The 16,729-nt window shown below is 41.5% G+C and overlaps 1 protein-coding gene across 1 annotated transcript; it reads right to left on the bottom strand.

Moving 5' to 3' along the window:
* Positions 1 to 4,269: 4,269 nt before the first annotated feature.
* On the bottom strand, positions 4,270 to 6,549 carry LOC111949314 (tripartite motif-containing protein 16). Its single transcript, XM_078936681.1, has one exon. The coding sequence runs from the start codon at positions 6,446 to 6,448 to the stop codon at positions 4,784 to 4,786; it is 1,665 nt and encodes a 554-aa protein (XP_078792807.1). The 5' UTR covers positions 6,449 to 6,549; the 3' UTR covers positions 4,270 to 4,783.
* Positions 6,550 to 16,729: the final 10,180 nt, after the last annotated feature.

Below are 16,729 nucleotides of genomic sequence, written 5' to 3'. Positions count from 1 at the left end.
AATTAAAACAAGGACAAACAGATTAAAAAACAGCTTCTATCCGAGAGCCACCGTGGCCTTAAACGCTGCTAAGTAAAGTTTATTTATTAGGGAAGTGTGCAATAACCGGAGAAGGTGTAACCTCCTTTTATATTTTGTTGTATATTTTTTAACATATCTTTCTTATATTGTCTTATTTCGCAGTTTTTAGTTTTCTACTCTTACTTGACTTTTTATTCCACCGGAAAAAAATTGCACTGTAATTTCGTTGTACATGTACAATGACAATAAAGATATTTCATATTCATTTCATTTCATAAAACACAAAGGCAGTCAGGAAACAGAACAGAAAAACACCACACTGTGTCAAAAGGTACTGCCACTGGGCATGTCAACACAATGAGAAATGGAGTGAGAAGGAGATGAGGTGATATTGAGAAATGCTGACAGAATGCCTCAGAGATAACAGCCGGATCATTTGTACACACATTGTTACTAAGCATATTAGTTGAAGCAGAATCATTTTTTCCAAGTAGATTGTTAATTTGCCTCCAGAATTGCTTTGGATTATTAGCATTGTTAGATAGACTATCTTTGTAATAGTTCGATCTAGCATTTCTAGTTCTTGTAGTGCAGATATTTCTTAAATGTTTGTAAGCATCCCAATCAGCAGGATCTTGAGTACGATGGAATTTCTCCCAGGCTTTATCCCTCTGTCTGAACAGACTAATCAGTTCTCCATTTACCCACAGCATTTGTTTACCTTTTATTTGGATCACAGTTGGTGGTGCATGTTTATCAATAACCTTCAGTAACTCAGTAGAAAAATAGTCCCAAGCTTCATTTATGAAAGGTATTAAGTTAAGTCTAACCCAATTAATATTAAGAAAATCCTCAATAAAGTTATCAATATTTAATGTTTTTGTTTGTCGAACTTTAACCAATTTTGGGGGAAGATGAGGAGTTTTATTTTCCAAATGCAATATATGATACAGTGGTCACTGAAGCAATCTGATAAGACACCCAAGTCCTGGATTCTGTCTGGATGTGTTACTAGAATCCAGTCAATAAGAGATTTAGAATTGGTGCTGATTCTTGTTAGTGCTGATTCTCAATAACAGTTGCACACATACACATACATTCAAACAAAACACATAATTGAAAAAGCTGGAAAATAGCTGTTCAAAACTAAAAAATTTATAAAGATAACACGACAACCTCAGTCTGAAATAGAAAATAAAAAATACAAAAACGTCAGTAATGTTGTAATTTTCAAGTGGAGATTACCACCATAAGGAAATGAGTATTGCCAAAAATAAAGAAGAAAAAGAAAAGGAGAAAACTGCTCAACATCAACAAATGGAGCTAATGTAAATGTTCAGAGCTGCACAAAACAGATGGAGCAGCGCCTTGCGACATGTCGTCATTACAGAAGTAGTTTACGGCAAACAAAGTTTCATATAGCCGTCAGTGTAAGTTAAGGAAGTTTAGGTAGTTCAAAAGAAAAACAGTAGAGATTTTTACCGTCCATACTCAGGGGGACTGTTGGGAAAAATCACGGATGAAGATCTCAGCCTCGTCAGGTGAGCAAAAGAACAGCCTTTTCCCCTCGACGTGGATTCGAAGCGTTGCAGGATATTGCATAGCATATTCAATATCCAGGTCATGGAATTTTTTTTTTACCGTAGTAAACAGACGGCGTTCCCCCATTAAACCAGCGCTGAAATCTGGATAAATATGCACTCGATTTCATTTAAACAGAAGCTCCTTTTTGTCGGCGAAGGCAAAGAATGTTGAGCTTGTCCTGGAAGTGCAGAAACCTCACAAGGATTGGCCGTGGACCACCTTGGGATTGGGATTAGGTGTTCCAGGAGAGCGATGTGCTCTTTCGATGACAAGAGGAGAGGGAAGTTTATCCTGACCAAAAAGTTGGATGAGAAGCTGACCAACGAAGCCGATCATGTCACGGCCCTCAGAACCCTCTGGCACATGAAGATGGCGAAAATTAGAGGCCCTACTCCGGTTTTCAACATCTTCAACTTTCTCCGCCAGGTAAGAGTTCTGTTTCTTCAGTTCTTTTATGCGTGTCTCCAGACGAGACAGTTCATTTTTATTGGAACCAACGCGGCCTTTTAGTTCACCCAATGTAGTCTTCATTGAGTTCAGCAAATCTTGCATCTGGTGGACGCTATTATGAATTGTGTCGAGTTTAGCGTAAAAATGAGATAACATCTCATTCTTGAACTGCTGTAAAGTCTCTACCAAGGTTTTGTTTGTCACAGATTGACCCATATCCGAGTCCATGTGGTCAAAATGCACAATGTCACAGCTTAGAATGTAAATTTCAATGGACAAATTCAAAAAGAATCAGCCAAGCATGAAAGCAGCCCAAGTAAGAGTTGAGCAGGTTAGGTAATTATAAGCACCAGACTGAGGTTTTATCGGAGCTCACGTCAACCCTGGTGCACTGTCGGCCATCTTGCATCTTGCAAGTTATTGCTTGGGGACACACATCTCGTTTGGCATGCCATGGTGGGGTCCACCATACTCTTAATCTACTTCGCAAAAGGTTTTCCTGGCCGTCGATGGATAAGGATGTTCGTGAATATATCTCGGCGTACGCCACCTGTGCACGATCCACAACGTCCTCCTCGGCACCTGCGGGGTTGCTCCACCCTCTTCCCACGCCTAATCGACCCTGGTCTGACTTGGCTATGGACTTTGTCACCGGGTTTCCCCCATCTAAAGGTAACACCGTCATTCTCACTGTCATCGACCGGTTTTCCAAAATGGCCCATTTCATTCCGCTTCCACAATTGCCCACCGCCACTGAAACTGCAGATATTATGGTCAACCATGTTTTTCGTCGCCACGGCATCCCTATGGACATTGTCTCTGACCGTGGTCCCCAGTTCATTTCCCAGGTCTGGAAGCCCTTCTGGACGGCCTTGGGGGCCACGGTCAGCCTCACGTCTGGATATCATCCCCAGTCCAACGGCCAAGCGGAGAGAGCAAACCGGGAACTGGAGGCAGCAGTCTGGTGAATGGCGGCACAGAATCAAGTGACGCAACAAGAACCTGCCTTTCGCTCTCCGGACCTCCAGAACTGTGCTCTCTCAACCATACCTGATCATTAAATCTGCTTACTCGCCACGCCATCTCTGCCCTGTGTCTCATTCCGGGTTTTAGCATCTGGGTCTCTGTAGTTCTGTAGTCATGTACTGTCTTGTGTTTTCAGAAATAACTTTGACAACATCCTAATCCAACCCAGTTACCCAGCCTCCTGTCGGAGTTTCCACACTCTAGGACAGGGGTCCCCAAATCCAGGCCTGGAGGGCCGATGTCCCACATGTTTTCCAACCAAGCTGCCATTGAAGATCCTTATTGGCTAAACACACCTGATCCAGGTAATCAGCAGCAGATAAGGCAGGAAAACTAGCAGGAGGCCGGCCCTCCAGGCCTGGAGTTCTCTAGTCCCAATGAATCACTTTTTTTCTTTCCTTTATTCTGTAAAACTGTAACTTCACTTATTCTGTAAAACCTTTGTTACGCCCCCAATCCCCCCGTCTAGCAGCCCAGAGAGGACGCTACACAAAAACCTTTATTAGATTTGTGAAAATGTGAAATAAGATGATTTTATCACATTTCATGCACTGACACCACCTCAGACCAGGTGTAGAGATTTGTTTTCTGAAATAAAGGTTTCACAAATCAGAAACGGTGTTTAGTGTAATCTTTACTATCTAAATCCTAATTTAATCCAGGTTTGAGCAGTCCAGGTCCTGTGGTTCCTGAACAGGACCCGGTTCTATGTGGTCTTAGTGTGAAAAAATCAGTGGAATGTTCCTTTAGTGTCCTCACCAATCAGAAACCAACTTCAGCGTCGTACCAAGATGCACATTGTGGCATTGCCCGCATGAGTTTTCAGAGCATCCTAAGCTAAATGTTGAGATGACAGCCCCTAAACCTACTACTATGATGGAATCAACCTGGATGAATCAGAGTCTTCATAGACAGAAGCTAAATGTTGTTGTTGGCACGGATTAGCCTAATCCTAACCCTTCTTCTGGGTCTGTTCAACCAGGAATAAAGCTCTGGCCAACATATTTAGAAACTCATGAGCTGATAATAATCCTACCAATAATGAAGCTAAAAGGACTCAGACTGACTGACAGATGTTTCTGCTCTAAACATGAACTCTGTCATTTCTGGAGTTCCAGGAAAACTGCCTCAGTTCTTCCCTCATATTATTCCCACTTTTCTTCATCACATTTCACTCAAACTCTGGAATGAAGACAAAAGAATCAGGAGGTTTTTATTGTCACATGATCAGAAACAACTTTTCTCTGAAGAACAGAGACATGAAAACACAAATCTTCAATCCAAAGTTGTCAAATGAAGCAGAAAGAAAACAAAGTTGTAAATGTTCTTCTTTCCACAAACACAATCTTCTCCTTCAGCTTCTTCTCTTGTCGTTTCTGTGGAGAACAAACCAGAGAAAGTCTGGGATTGTGACCTCACTGATTCCATTTGTGCTGCAGCTTCCTTCAGTTCCCATGACAACAACACAAAAACATGTGTGTGAAATTTGAATTCAAAGAAACCAAAAGAAAACAGATTTGACTCCCAAAAGTTTGACATTCATGTTCCAAAATGTCTCCAATCCACATTCTAGAGATTTTCATTTCTCTCTATTTCTGACTACAAACATTTCTCCACAGAATCTGAACAGTTCAAACGTTTAGTTCTAAATGATCCAAAGCAGAGAAATCACTGAAAACAAACATTTCACTTCTTTCAGGAACTATTTCACTTTACACAACTCTGCTGTGGATCCAGAAACCCAACCCACCCACAGTCCAGCATGGAGCGGCTGAGTGAAAGTGGTCTGGACTCTGTGGAGGAGAGTCCTGCTTTCAGAGACGCTGTAGAAGGACAGAACACCTGCTCTGTGATCCAGGTACACTCCTACTCTGGAGGGAACAGGAGCTGGGATGGAAGTTTCTATGCTGTTGTGGACAAATGAGAACCTGTCTGGAGAACAAACTAATGACCAAGATTTATCATTTAAACCAAAAAGACTTTTACTTCCAGATCTGCTGATGTTCTTGTATGCGACTGCTACACTAACATATTTTCCTCTCCTCTCCACCTCCCAGTAACAACGTCCAGTCAGACTCTCTCTACTCAGAACCTGACTATATTTAATAAATCTGTCTGGATGATCAGAAACAGTCTGAGGTTTTTCCATCCGTGCCACTTTTCTGTTCTCCTCTGACAGTAACACATATCTGTTTGCTGTGTTTGGATCCAGTGTGATTTGACATGAATATCTGAGGAAGTCAGCTCTGCTCTTTGGTTCTGGTTCTGACAGTAAAACGTCCAGATGAGAGACTGTCAGTGAGATGTTTGTCCATTCCTCTCTCAGAATGTCCTGCAGTTTGTCTCTGAGCTCTGACACAGCTGCTGTCACATCCTCAAAGTATGTCAGAGGACGGACATGGATGCTGGCTGAGGGGGTGGACTCACTGAGTGGTGGCAGTGAGGGGTAGTTGAGCAGAAAGTGGCTGTGATCCTCTGTGAGCCAGAGCTGCTTCAGCTCAGCGTCTCTCCTCTTCAGCTCAGCCATGTCCTGCTCCAGCTCCTCCTGAAGACCTTTGACTCGCCTCACTTCAGTTTGCTGCTGGGATCTGATCTGCTGCTCCACATCACCGCTTCTTTTCTGGAGGAGACGGATCATCTCAGTGAAGATCTTCTCACTGTCCTCCACGCTTTGATCAGCAGAGTGATTGATGGCCTCCACCTCCTGTTGAAGCAGCTTCAGCTCTTTCTCTCTGTCCTGGATTCTCTGCTGGATTTGTTGCTGACTCTCCTCCAGCTCTCTCTGCTTCTCAGTCCTTTCTGCTGCAGCTGAGACTGTGTCGTGGCCTCTATGTTCATCCACAGAGCAGAGATAACAGATGCTCTTCTGATCAGTGCGACAGAACATCTTCATCACCTCATCATGACGGGAGCAGATGTTCTCCTGCAGGTTCTTGGAGGGTTCCACCAGCTTGTGTTTCTTCAATGCAGCTGCTTTCAAATGAGGCTGAAGGTGTTCCTCACAGTAAGAGGCCAGACAGCTCAAGCAGGACTTGATGGCTTTCAGTTTTCTTCCAGTGCAGACGTCACAGACCACATCTTCAGGTCCAGCATAGCAGAGACCAGCAGGAGCAGCTTGGAGTCCGGTCTTCTTCAGCTGCTCCACTAAATCTGCTAACATGACATTTTTCACCAGAACAGGCCTCGGTGTGAAGGTCTTCCTGCACTGAGGACAGCTGTGGACTTTCTCCTCTGCATCCCACAATCCTTGGAGACACTTCATGCAGTAGCTGTGTCCACAGGGAATAGTCACCGGATCCTTCAGCAGATCTAGACAGATGGAACAGCTGAAGCTTTCTTCATCCAGATCCACTCCTTTCTGCGCCATTTCTCCTCTCAGACACACAGACTGTGAGAGTTTCACTTCCTCAGAAACCGGTTTGACTCTGATCCTCCCACCAGATGGTTTCACTGTGAGTTCAGCCAATCAGCTTCTTTCTTTCTCTTCCTTTTGGTGACGCCCATCATGACAGAGGAGGAGCTGCAGATGAGGAAGAGGAGTCCTGATCTGTTAACCCTTTCAGAAAGAGAAAACTACAGACAACAGTTAGAGGGACTCTTTAGGAACAACAACCCCCCCCCCCAGCATGTGGAGAGGAATTAGGACTCTGACCGACTCCAACAGAACCACCACACAGTCACTTGGGGGCGGTATTCAGGGGTGTGGTTGTCACTTGGGGGCATGAACATTTCTGATTGGCCGAAATTTGCATGTCTTATCGGCGAGGCAGAGGGGCGGGACTTTCATTTTTCAGAGCGGGGGGCTAACAGGCAGCACTTGACAGGCAGACCTTGAGCTGCAGGCTCTCTCTCTGCCTTTTATCATATTTTCTTTCACAACCATAGCGTGAAAGTCTTACATTTTCTCCAAAATGTTCAGAGCGGCCCTAATGTGTTGTTGCGAGACTTTAGTCAAGAGGATCTAGGAGACAACAGCATGAGGACGGTACGGAGAGAGATGAGGACGTGAAAGAAGCCACTCCATTTGATCCTCTAATGTCAGCAAAGCCGTGCAGATATCGCTGAAATATGTCATCTCCCTGACTGGAACATTGCTGAGCGGGTATCGAGGAATATGAGTCATTTCCATGGATCAGCCAATGAGCGTTTAGATCCCGCCCCCTTTCACTGATTGACAGACAGAGACATTCTCCTGAAAAAGCTCTTCATGAAGTAAATAAGTCATTTTGAAAAACAGTAACATGAAATAAAAACAAAGCTACTTTGAAAAATATTGATTTTGAAATCTAAGGTTCTGAAAAAAGATGCAGCATTATAGTAATGTTCCACATGATTAAAAATGAATATTTTAAAATGCTGTTTTAAAATAATGAACAAGTTTCTAAAGCAAAATGAAATATATTGAATAATATAATGGCTAATTGTGCAAATGGCTAATCAGTGTGCAGGTTTTTCACAATTTCATGATCTTTTTATATATCTATGAGAGATTTATTGGTTGTGTATTTGCATGAGGTCATATTGATTTATTTAATTAAATATTTATTAATTTAATTATGAACAGTATAGGACTCCATACCTGTCACCACCAGGGCGCCGAAGTGGCGAATAAAAATAGAGAAAAAAAAAAGACCCCAATCTGGCAACCAAATCAAATCTGGCAACCCATTTCATAGCACTTCCGTACCAACGTGCACTCAAAATGTGGTGCAAAAGAATGTTGTCTGCACTTTGCCAACACACCTGAACCAATCTGGCAATCCAAATAATGACGTTACACCACCCTTAGCAACGATTTGTCAACATCATTGGGTCTGAGCCTGACACTGTGCATTTACGAGCGCATTTTGTTTCAATAAAGTTGGGGAGAAAAAAAACAAGCGCATTTTGTCACACTGATCAAAGTAACAAGAGAACTTCATGCCACAGAGACTTTATCCATCAGGAGCTGGAAAAAGAAGAACTTCAACACCAATCACAAGGTAAGTTATTTTTACATTATCCAGTATTTCGGTGCAGCTGTGCAATTTACGTAAAATACTAATCGATTTGAGGTAAAGTTTGCACATAAACGACCCCGTTCGTCGTAATTAATTTCCAATGGAAAATTCAAAAATAATTCTGATACCCAAGTATCTAAGATGAGGTCAGACATGACCTCCCAAAACGGCGGAGAGCAGAGAAAAGTAAATAATGATGATGATGGTATGATGGCTGATAAATGTTTGAACTCACATTATCGTTTTGTTATGCCAACACATATTAGTGCGTTCTGCATTTTCCGGTTTATGTCAGTAAAAAAACTGCTGTTACTCTGTACAGCAGGTCAGGTAGTCTGACTTTTTCAACAATGAATGTGTCTTAAAATCTTGTATTGGCAGGAAATATGGAAAATGAAAACTGCCAAATACAAAAAGGAAATTAAGCTTTTCATTAATAAATGACAAACAAGATAAATGTATTAGTTTTAAAATTATGAACATACAAAATAATAGAGAAGTGTATAGATGCTTATATTTCCATTTATACTCAAATTAGTGTTCACATTTATTATTTATAAATGAGTACATTTATTTCTATTTGTATTTGGCAGTTTTGGTTTTACATAATGATGATGTTTTTCCACAGTTTCTTCTGCTCTCAAATAGTATCAAAAAGTGCTGGAGGTGGTGCAGCGTCCACATCCCAAGATGTTCCTGACATCACTGAAGATGTGATTTCAGGTCATTTTAATGGCTTGTAAATTAATTAAAAAAAAAAAAAAAACAGTGTCTGCATTACCCCCTTTTTATAAACAGCAGCTGAAGAGAATGGAGTCCCAAACTGTTCATATAAATAAATAAATATGACCTTGGGCAAATATACAATCAACCAATAAATCTCTCAAATATATAAAAAGATTACGAAATTGTGAAAAACCTGCACACAGATTTTAAATGAGACACTATATTATTAGTATTCTGCTATAGTTATGGTATTAGCTTTATCAGTGATTATTGTATAATTATAATTATTGTTTTTTTAGCTGCAAAAGAAACTGCTGTCACCACATCATCTGTTGAAAGGGAAAATATTGATGCTGATGGTAAGTTCAAATCTACCCAATATGGAAACCAAATCAAACTTATTGTGTCATTATTACTTCACACCCCCCCCCCCCCCCCACACACACACACACACACACACACAGAGCCAGGAAGCGGGCTGGCAGGATCGTAAAAGACCCCTCTCATCCTGGACACTGCCTTTTCAGCCTCCTCCCGTCAGGACGGCGCTTTAGGACAATGCGAACCAAAACCACTCGCCACAAAGACAGCTACTTGTTGAGATGACAGCCCCTAAACCTACTAATATGATGGAATCAACCAGGATGAATGAGAGTCTTCATAGACAGAAGCTAAATGTTGTTGTTGGCACGGATTAGCCTAATCCTAACCCTTCTTCTGGGTCTGTTCAACCAGGAATAAAGCTCTGGCCAACATGTTTAGAAACTCATGAGCTGATAATAATCCTACCAATAATGAAGCTAAAAGGACTCAGACTGACTGACAGATGTTTCTGCTCTAAACATGAACTCTGTCATTTCTGGAGTTCCAGGAAAACTGCCTCAGTTCTTCCCTCATATTATTCCCACTTTTCTTCATCACATTTCACTCAAACTCTGGAATGAAGACAAAAGAATCAGGAGGTTTTTATTGTCACATGATCAGAAACAACTTTTCTCTGAAGAACAGAGACATGAAAACACAAATCTTCAATCCAAAGTTGTCAAATGAAGCAGAAATAAACAAAGTTGTAAATGTTCTTCTTTCCACAAACACAATCTTCTCCTTCAGCTTCTTCTCTTGTCGTTTCTGTGGAGAACAAACCAGAGAAAGTCTGGGATTGTGACCTCACTGATTCCATTTGTGCTGCAGCTTCCTTCAGTTCCCATGACAACAACACAAAAACATGTGTGTGAAATTTGAATTCAAAGAAACCAAAAGAAAACAGATTTGACTCCCAAAAGTTTGACATTCATGTTCAAAAATGTCTCCAATCCACATTCTAGAGATTTTCATTTCTCTCTATTTCTGACTACAAACATTTCTCCACAGAATCTGAACAGTTCAAACGTTTAGTTCTAAATGATCCAAAGCAGAGAAATCACTGAAAACAAACATTTCACTTCTTTCAGGAACTATTTCACTTTACACAACTCTGCTGTGTCTCCAACAACATTAACCAATTGTCTCTGTGACCCGGATTTGTTCAAGAAAGGAAATCGAACAACAAGAATGATCAATTTATTATTGTCTCAATGAATATAAGACAAATATAAGATTTATGATTCCTAAGCTTGCTGCTTTGCCATATGATTCATCGGACACAGAGCTATTACTAGCTTAGCTGCAGAGATCTTTGCTTGTCCTGCCGGCATTCGGGCAACTGGCTGGTCGGTAGACAGACAGCCAACTGATTTTGAAGTTAGGGTCGAATATAGGAATAATAATATTCAGGACTTGTCTTTCATTAACATACTCTTTAGCAGTCGCTTTACATTCGAAGGCTAGCAGGCTACATGCTAACTAATTAGCCGATCATTTATCCTGTTATTTACGTCATAGATTTACAGCAGAAACATTCACATTTCTGTGTGTGTGTCTCATTACATTTCATTGAAGACACCGAGGATGTTTAGAGATCAGACTTATTTATTTTAATAGCACAAAAGCATCTGTAATCACGTTCATTCACATTCACATCCTGGTACGCTCTCCGTCCATCTTGCTGCAAAAGCCGCTACTTCCGTGTCTCTGTGAGCATTCAATAGGGGTACAAATAAAAGCAAGAAGGATCGATCTATTATTGCATCGATGAAAATGAGAAAAATATCATAAGATTAGGCTGGCTGCTTCGCCTACCGGCCTTAACTCATAGCATCACAAACATGGGCTGTGTCCGAATTCCTACCCTAATCCCTAACTACTAAAACCCTATATAGTGCAGCACTATAAAGTTTTTCTGGATTTTAAAAGCAATTCGGACACCCATGCTCACTACTTTTCTCTTTCGGGTCTTGTTCATTTGGTGCTTGACAAGAAAACAAAGTGCCGCATTACCGCCACTGTCTGGAGGTGAACTACTTATACTTTCTCCTCTGCATCCCACAATCCTTGAAGACACTTCATGCAGTAGCTGTGTCCACAGGGAATAGCCACCGGATCCTAATACAGATTAGGACGAAACCAATTCTCCAAAGTAAAAAAAATACATATATAAACATTTTACGAAGACCATTTATGAATCTGTGTTCGGATGATGGAAAATGTGAATGATTTATAAATAATAAAATTACAAACACATTGGTGTGGATTTAATGTATTTGTTCAGAAATAAAGCGGCAAGTTACTAGTCCATCATGGCAATGTTTATAGTTATTTACGCGCCACTGAACCCTTTACTGTCTCGTGCGAGGAGGCCTTTCTATTCCACTTTAATGAAAATGGCGCATATTAATCTGGCCGTTCTCCTGTTGGCAATAATTCGATTGTTTTTTGTGAGATCAGTCCAAAAACAAGTTGATATGCTGCACAGGGCCGCAAGGAGGAGAACCAGGCGTCTCACAGCAGCAAGGACAAGCAGACGTCTCATATTCAGAGGATTTCTTCTGGCTGCCTTAGCCAGACATGAACAACTTGAGTTAAACTTTAGCATTTGGGGGGTACGCCATCTACTGGGCAAGAATTTAACATTCTTTTTTAACATTGAAGTACAAGTTGTATAGTCTAAATCCATGTAACACTATTATGAGTTCAGAGAAAGTCATGTATTTTTTCTTCAGAGTCAAACCATATCAGCCTTCAACACAAAGTATTCTATAGCAGTTTATTTAGAAAAAAGATTTACAGCACACTTGTTTTATCCAAAAATACTTCCATTATTAAAAATTAATATGAAAACCCAAAAACCCAGCCAAAACAACATGAGATTTTCCACCATTGAAAAATACTTTATAAACTAAAATGTAAGACATCAAAATAAATAGAAACATTCAAAAACTGAGATTTAATTTCCAAGATGAAATAATGCTCTATTTTACAGGGTCTTCCACGTCGTGGCCCCCCTATGCTGACGGTCAGTCTGACACAATACCGGATTTTCGGTTGACCCGCAGGACCATCGAGCATCTGGTGGAGCAGCTTTGGGTTCCTCGCACTCTGGGGGGGCGGGGGAGGGGGGGGCACAGGTGACTGAGGTCCTGGTTTTCCTTTTCTGGCTGACGTGTGGCACATCTTAAGTGGTAGCAAAAGCCTTTGACATGACACAATCAACTGTGAGTGACGTTGTCCACAGGATGGCAGACAGCATCCTTCAGCTGATGCACAGGGTCATCATGCTTCCCAGTAGTAATGAACTGCCGTTAGTCGCCTCTGGTTTTTAGCAGCTCGCTGGGTCTGCTGCCTTCCAAAGGGTCATGGGGAGCATTGATGGCTGCCACAAAAGAATCAAGGCCCCAAAAGAAAATGCAGCTTATTACTTCAACAGGAAGTTTTTTTTATTCCATTCAGATGCAAGCTTTTTGTGACTCGATGCCAAATTTTTAGACATTTTTGTAGGATATCCTGGATCAGTCCATGATTCGGTTCTGCACAACAGCCCAATTTACACAAATAAAACATACCCACCTGAAGGATACATGGTGGGTGATGGTGGGTATCCCTGCATTGCTCATCCCATCACGCTGCTGACACCCAACAGCAGTGCTTCTCAAATAGTGGGGCGCGCCGATGCGATGCCAGGGGGGGCGCGCAGTAGTGACGGTTTTAGGCACAGGTAATACGGGCAATTGTCCAGAGCGCAAATTTCTCCACTTGGAAAAAACTCTGTGCCAATATTGATTTCCTATTATCTGTTCTATCACAGTTTACAGCCTGAAACCTGTGAACTGCCGTCCCTGCAGCCGCGCGCTCCCGTCTCGTGTCACACGCGGCTGCAAAGGGAGGGGTGGTGTGGGCTCAGTCTGTCAGGTGGAACGGGGCACGCGGAGCACTGCCTGGATTACGCAACACCAGGATGATTGCATGCCTTTAAATGACTCCGCTCATGCTAATGTCATTCTTTATGAAGTCATTCGGACACAGGCATGGATGTAGGGCTGAAACGATTCCTCGAGTTACTCGATTACAAAAATTCCTCGAGGCAAAAACTCTGCCTCGAAGCCTCGATAAATTCCTATGACACGCACTATAAGTGCGGCGCAGGGATTTGATTGCGTCACACTGACTTTATTCACACGGACCTTTAGAATTTAGTTGGCGCGATGGCGGAGAATAGGTCTAAAAATAAACGGCAGAAATTGTCTAAAGTGTGGGAGTATAGGCTATTTTATTTATGTATTTATTTTAATTTTATGCATCTTATTTTCAATTTTATGTTTTTTCTTTTTTATGTTTTTAATTTTAGCATCTTATGATTTTAGCCCCAGTGTTTCTTGAGGGGATCTTTTCCTCCAGGGACTGCCGGCTTGGTCAGCGGTTGTTGCTGCAGTTGTTGCCCTTGCTGGGGCGGCTGGGGTCTAATTTTACAGCTTTTGGCTGTGAGGGGGACCCCGGTGTTGTTCCGGTCTGGGTGGGCACTGTGGCGATGTTCCGGTGGCCGGGCTGGCTCCTGGTATGAAAGGATTCCCAGATACTGTTTCCTCACAGCAGAGCTAAGCCATACTTGTTTATTTATTTATTTATTTATTTATTTATTCTTTTACAGTTACATAGTCATATTTCATTGTACGTGGGAGCCATGGGTCATGTGGTTTAATGGAGGGGAGTGGGAAGGGTGAAGGGTGGGTTGGGGTTTTTATTGTAATGTTGTGTGTTTACTGTTTTTAGTGTTAAAGCGCTTCGAGCTGCACAAAGTGCATGAGAAGCGCTATTTTATAAATAAAGTTTGATTTGATTTGATTTGATTTGATCATTACACACTCAAAGACGAGAACAAGGTGCAGTGTCTCTACTGCAAAATAGAGCTGGCATACCACAACAGCACATCTTCCATGCTTCAGCATCTGAACAGAAGACATCCACTCTATGCTGTTTCACCAAGCATCGCTGAAACAAGGTAAGTTGACGTAGTCTAAGCCTATTGATGTTTGCTGATTTTAATCCCATACTGCATTTGTAGCGATGTTGTGATGCGGTTTGACTAGATATGATGTTTAACTTTGATGACGTTTTAAAGTAGTAAACGTAACTATCACATTCAATTGCAAGAGAGTAGCCTAAAAAAAGAACCCGCACACGCGCCCCCCCCCCCCCACACACACACGCCCCCCCCCCCCCCCCACACACACACACACGCCCCCCCCCCCCCCACACACACACGCGCCCCCCCCCCCCCCCCCCACACACACACACACACACGCACGCCCCCCCACACACACACACACACGCACGCCCCCCCCCCATCACGACATGGGACGTGATGGAACAAATATTGTATTGCAGTCTTTGCGAGACCTTGTTTGTATGTCACGTCTGCCAAATAGTTACAGACAACAACAAAAAATGTAACTCCCCAGCCTGTTGGTTTTTAATAAAGACTCGGAGTACTCATTTTTCAGTTAAAACGCACGGAACACATAGTGCGTCAGCATTTACTGCGTGTTCAACAGCAAGTCATGTTACAGCTCTTCTTCAGCGTTAAACTACCAGAATAGATTATGCTTAGAGCTCCACCTAGTGGTTATATTATAACATATTAAAGGAGAAATTCATGTATGAGATGGCTTTATAACTCACTTGCATACTATAACTTATAGTATAATATACTATAATATAATAATAGACACAAGTTTAATATAACTATTCTGTTAAGTGTATTTTTCCAACACGGCCTGCTTCTCCAAATCGAATCGTACTTTTGTGGAGGACATTTTAATCAGCCTAATGGTAAATGCTGCAGGTGTAGAAATCTACATAAAACAGATATTTACTTTGATATCGGGGTTGGAATACAGCATGAAAGCTGTTGTGCATATTCATAAATTAAATTGCTTTTCCTCTTTTTCTCCCTCTCAGCTCTTCACAACAGAGTATGGACAGCTTTGTTCGCCCAGCTCAGTCATGCACTGTTCAAGAGGCCGCCATTTTTACAGAGAGCATTTTGAACATGCTTGTGACCGATATGAGGCCACTGTCCATGGTGGAGGACAAGGGATTTAGAGACATGATCTCAACTTTCAGTTCTAAATACAGCCTGCCATCAAGAACATATTTCACATAACTGATGGAGAAGAAACACAGAGATATTACAGATAAATTGAAAGCTGTCCTAAAGCAGTCCTGGGATCATCAGAGGATGAGGATGAAAGAGAGGATCATGATGAGGACAAGCAGATGAGCAGAGTGGAGCAGAGGGAGGTCTTGGAGTATTTTGGTGAACAGCCTATTTCCAAGAAGGAGAATTCACTGCCATGGTGGAGAATAAATGAGGCAAGATATACATACTTACATGTTACAGTAAGTTCACTGAACTGTACATTGTTCTATAATTGTTGGCAATGCCAACTTAGCACTTAACTTTTGGAGCCAAACCTTTGGACTTGGAAATAAATACCTCTGTTGAGAAATAAAAGCCAAATGCTTGTTCATTTTACAGCCACATCATTTTTGTTATGCATCATTTGTTTTGGTTGTTCAAAAACACAAATCGTTTTATCCGATTTATCGATCAATTAAGTGCTCGATTAATCGATTAAAAAAAAGAATCGATAGCTGCAGCCCAAGATGGATGTGAGCAATATCCCAAGATGCATCACGCATACCCAAGATGCATTTCAATCAGCCAGTCATTAGTCTTGTTACACCTCAATTACAGGGACACGGTAATTGGCCAAAATGCATCTTGGGTATGTGTGATGCATGACGGGATATTGCTCAGCCATGTTTGTAATGGGAGGCAGGAATGCCAGTTTAGTTTGTTTTGTTCAAGTTTAGTATTATTCTAATGCCTTCTATGTATTCATGATCCCTTTTTGATTGTATGTTTACTTTACAATTACCGGTCCAAAGCCCATTGAGACGTCTGTAGTTTGAAATTGCGCTAAATAAAAAAACAATTATTGAATTAGGGAATTTGTACCCTGATTGCCGTCTTCTTGTGCCTTTTACAAGTTTCCATGTGCATGTAATAGGGAGTTAATACATTTTATATGGCCTCACAGACCCGGATAAAGTATGTGTGGCCGACTTATCCTTGGACGCACTTAAAATGCGTGCGGGCAGTGGAGCGATGTGCATTGTTTCTGCATGCATTACGAGCGACCAATGTGAATTTCCACCAGTTTGTGTGTTTAAATGTACGTAAATAAATGCAATTAACCGCCTTTAGGATATGTACAATCCATTTTCTTTAGGAAAAAGCTCCCTTTTATTTATGGCTACAGGAGAAAAGGGCAGACTGAGCAAAGCTGCTGACTAACAGTTTTATTCTACAGTCTCTTGGAAATAAAGTTTAACTGTACCTGTCATTTATTGATCAAAGGTTTGTTCTATTGAAAATTATATAACAATGTAAAATATATAATTTCACACCTAGGTTGCACAGACATTGTGTAATAACCGTTTTGCATTTATGCTCATTCTCACACAACTCAAGGAGTGTATAGTCT

This window comes from Oryzias latipes, chromosome 18 (assembly GCF_053564925.1).
Source record: "Oryzias latipes strain Hd-rR chromosome 18, Olatipes_Hd-rR_3.1".
Classification (NCBI taxonomy): domain Eukaryota; kingdom Metazoa; phylum Chordata; class Actinopteri; order Beloniformes; family Adrianichthyidae; genus Oryzias; species Oryzias latipes.
The sequence above is the reverse complement of the archived record's forward strand: the minus strand, read 5'-3'. Positions and strand labels throughout refer to the sequence as shown.

Excerpts from the sequence above, each read along its gene's own strand:
- LOC111949314 (XM_078936681.1), bottom strand. The coding sequence starts at position 6,448 with ATGGCGCAGAAAGGAGTGGATCTGGATGAAGAAAGCTTCAGCTGTTCC.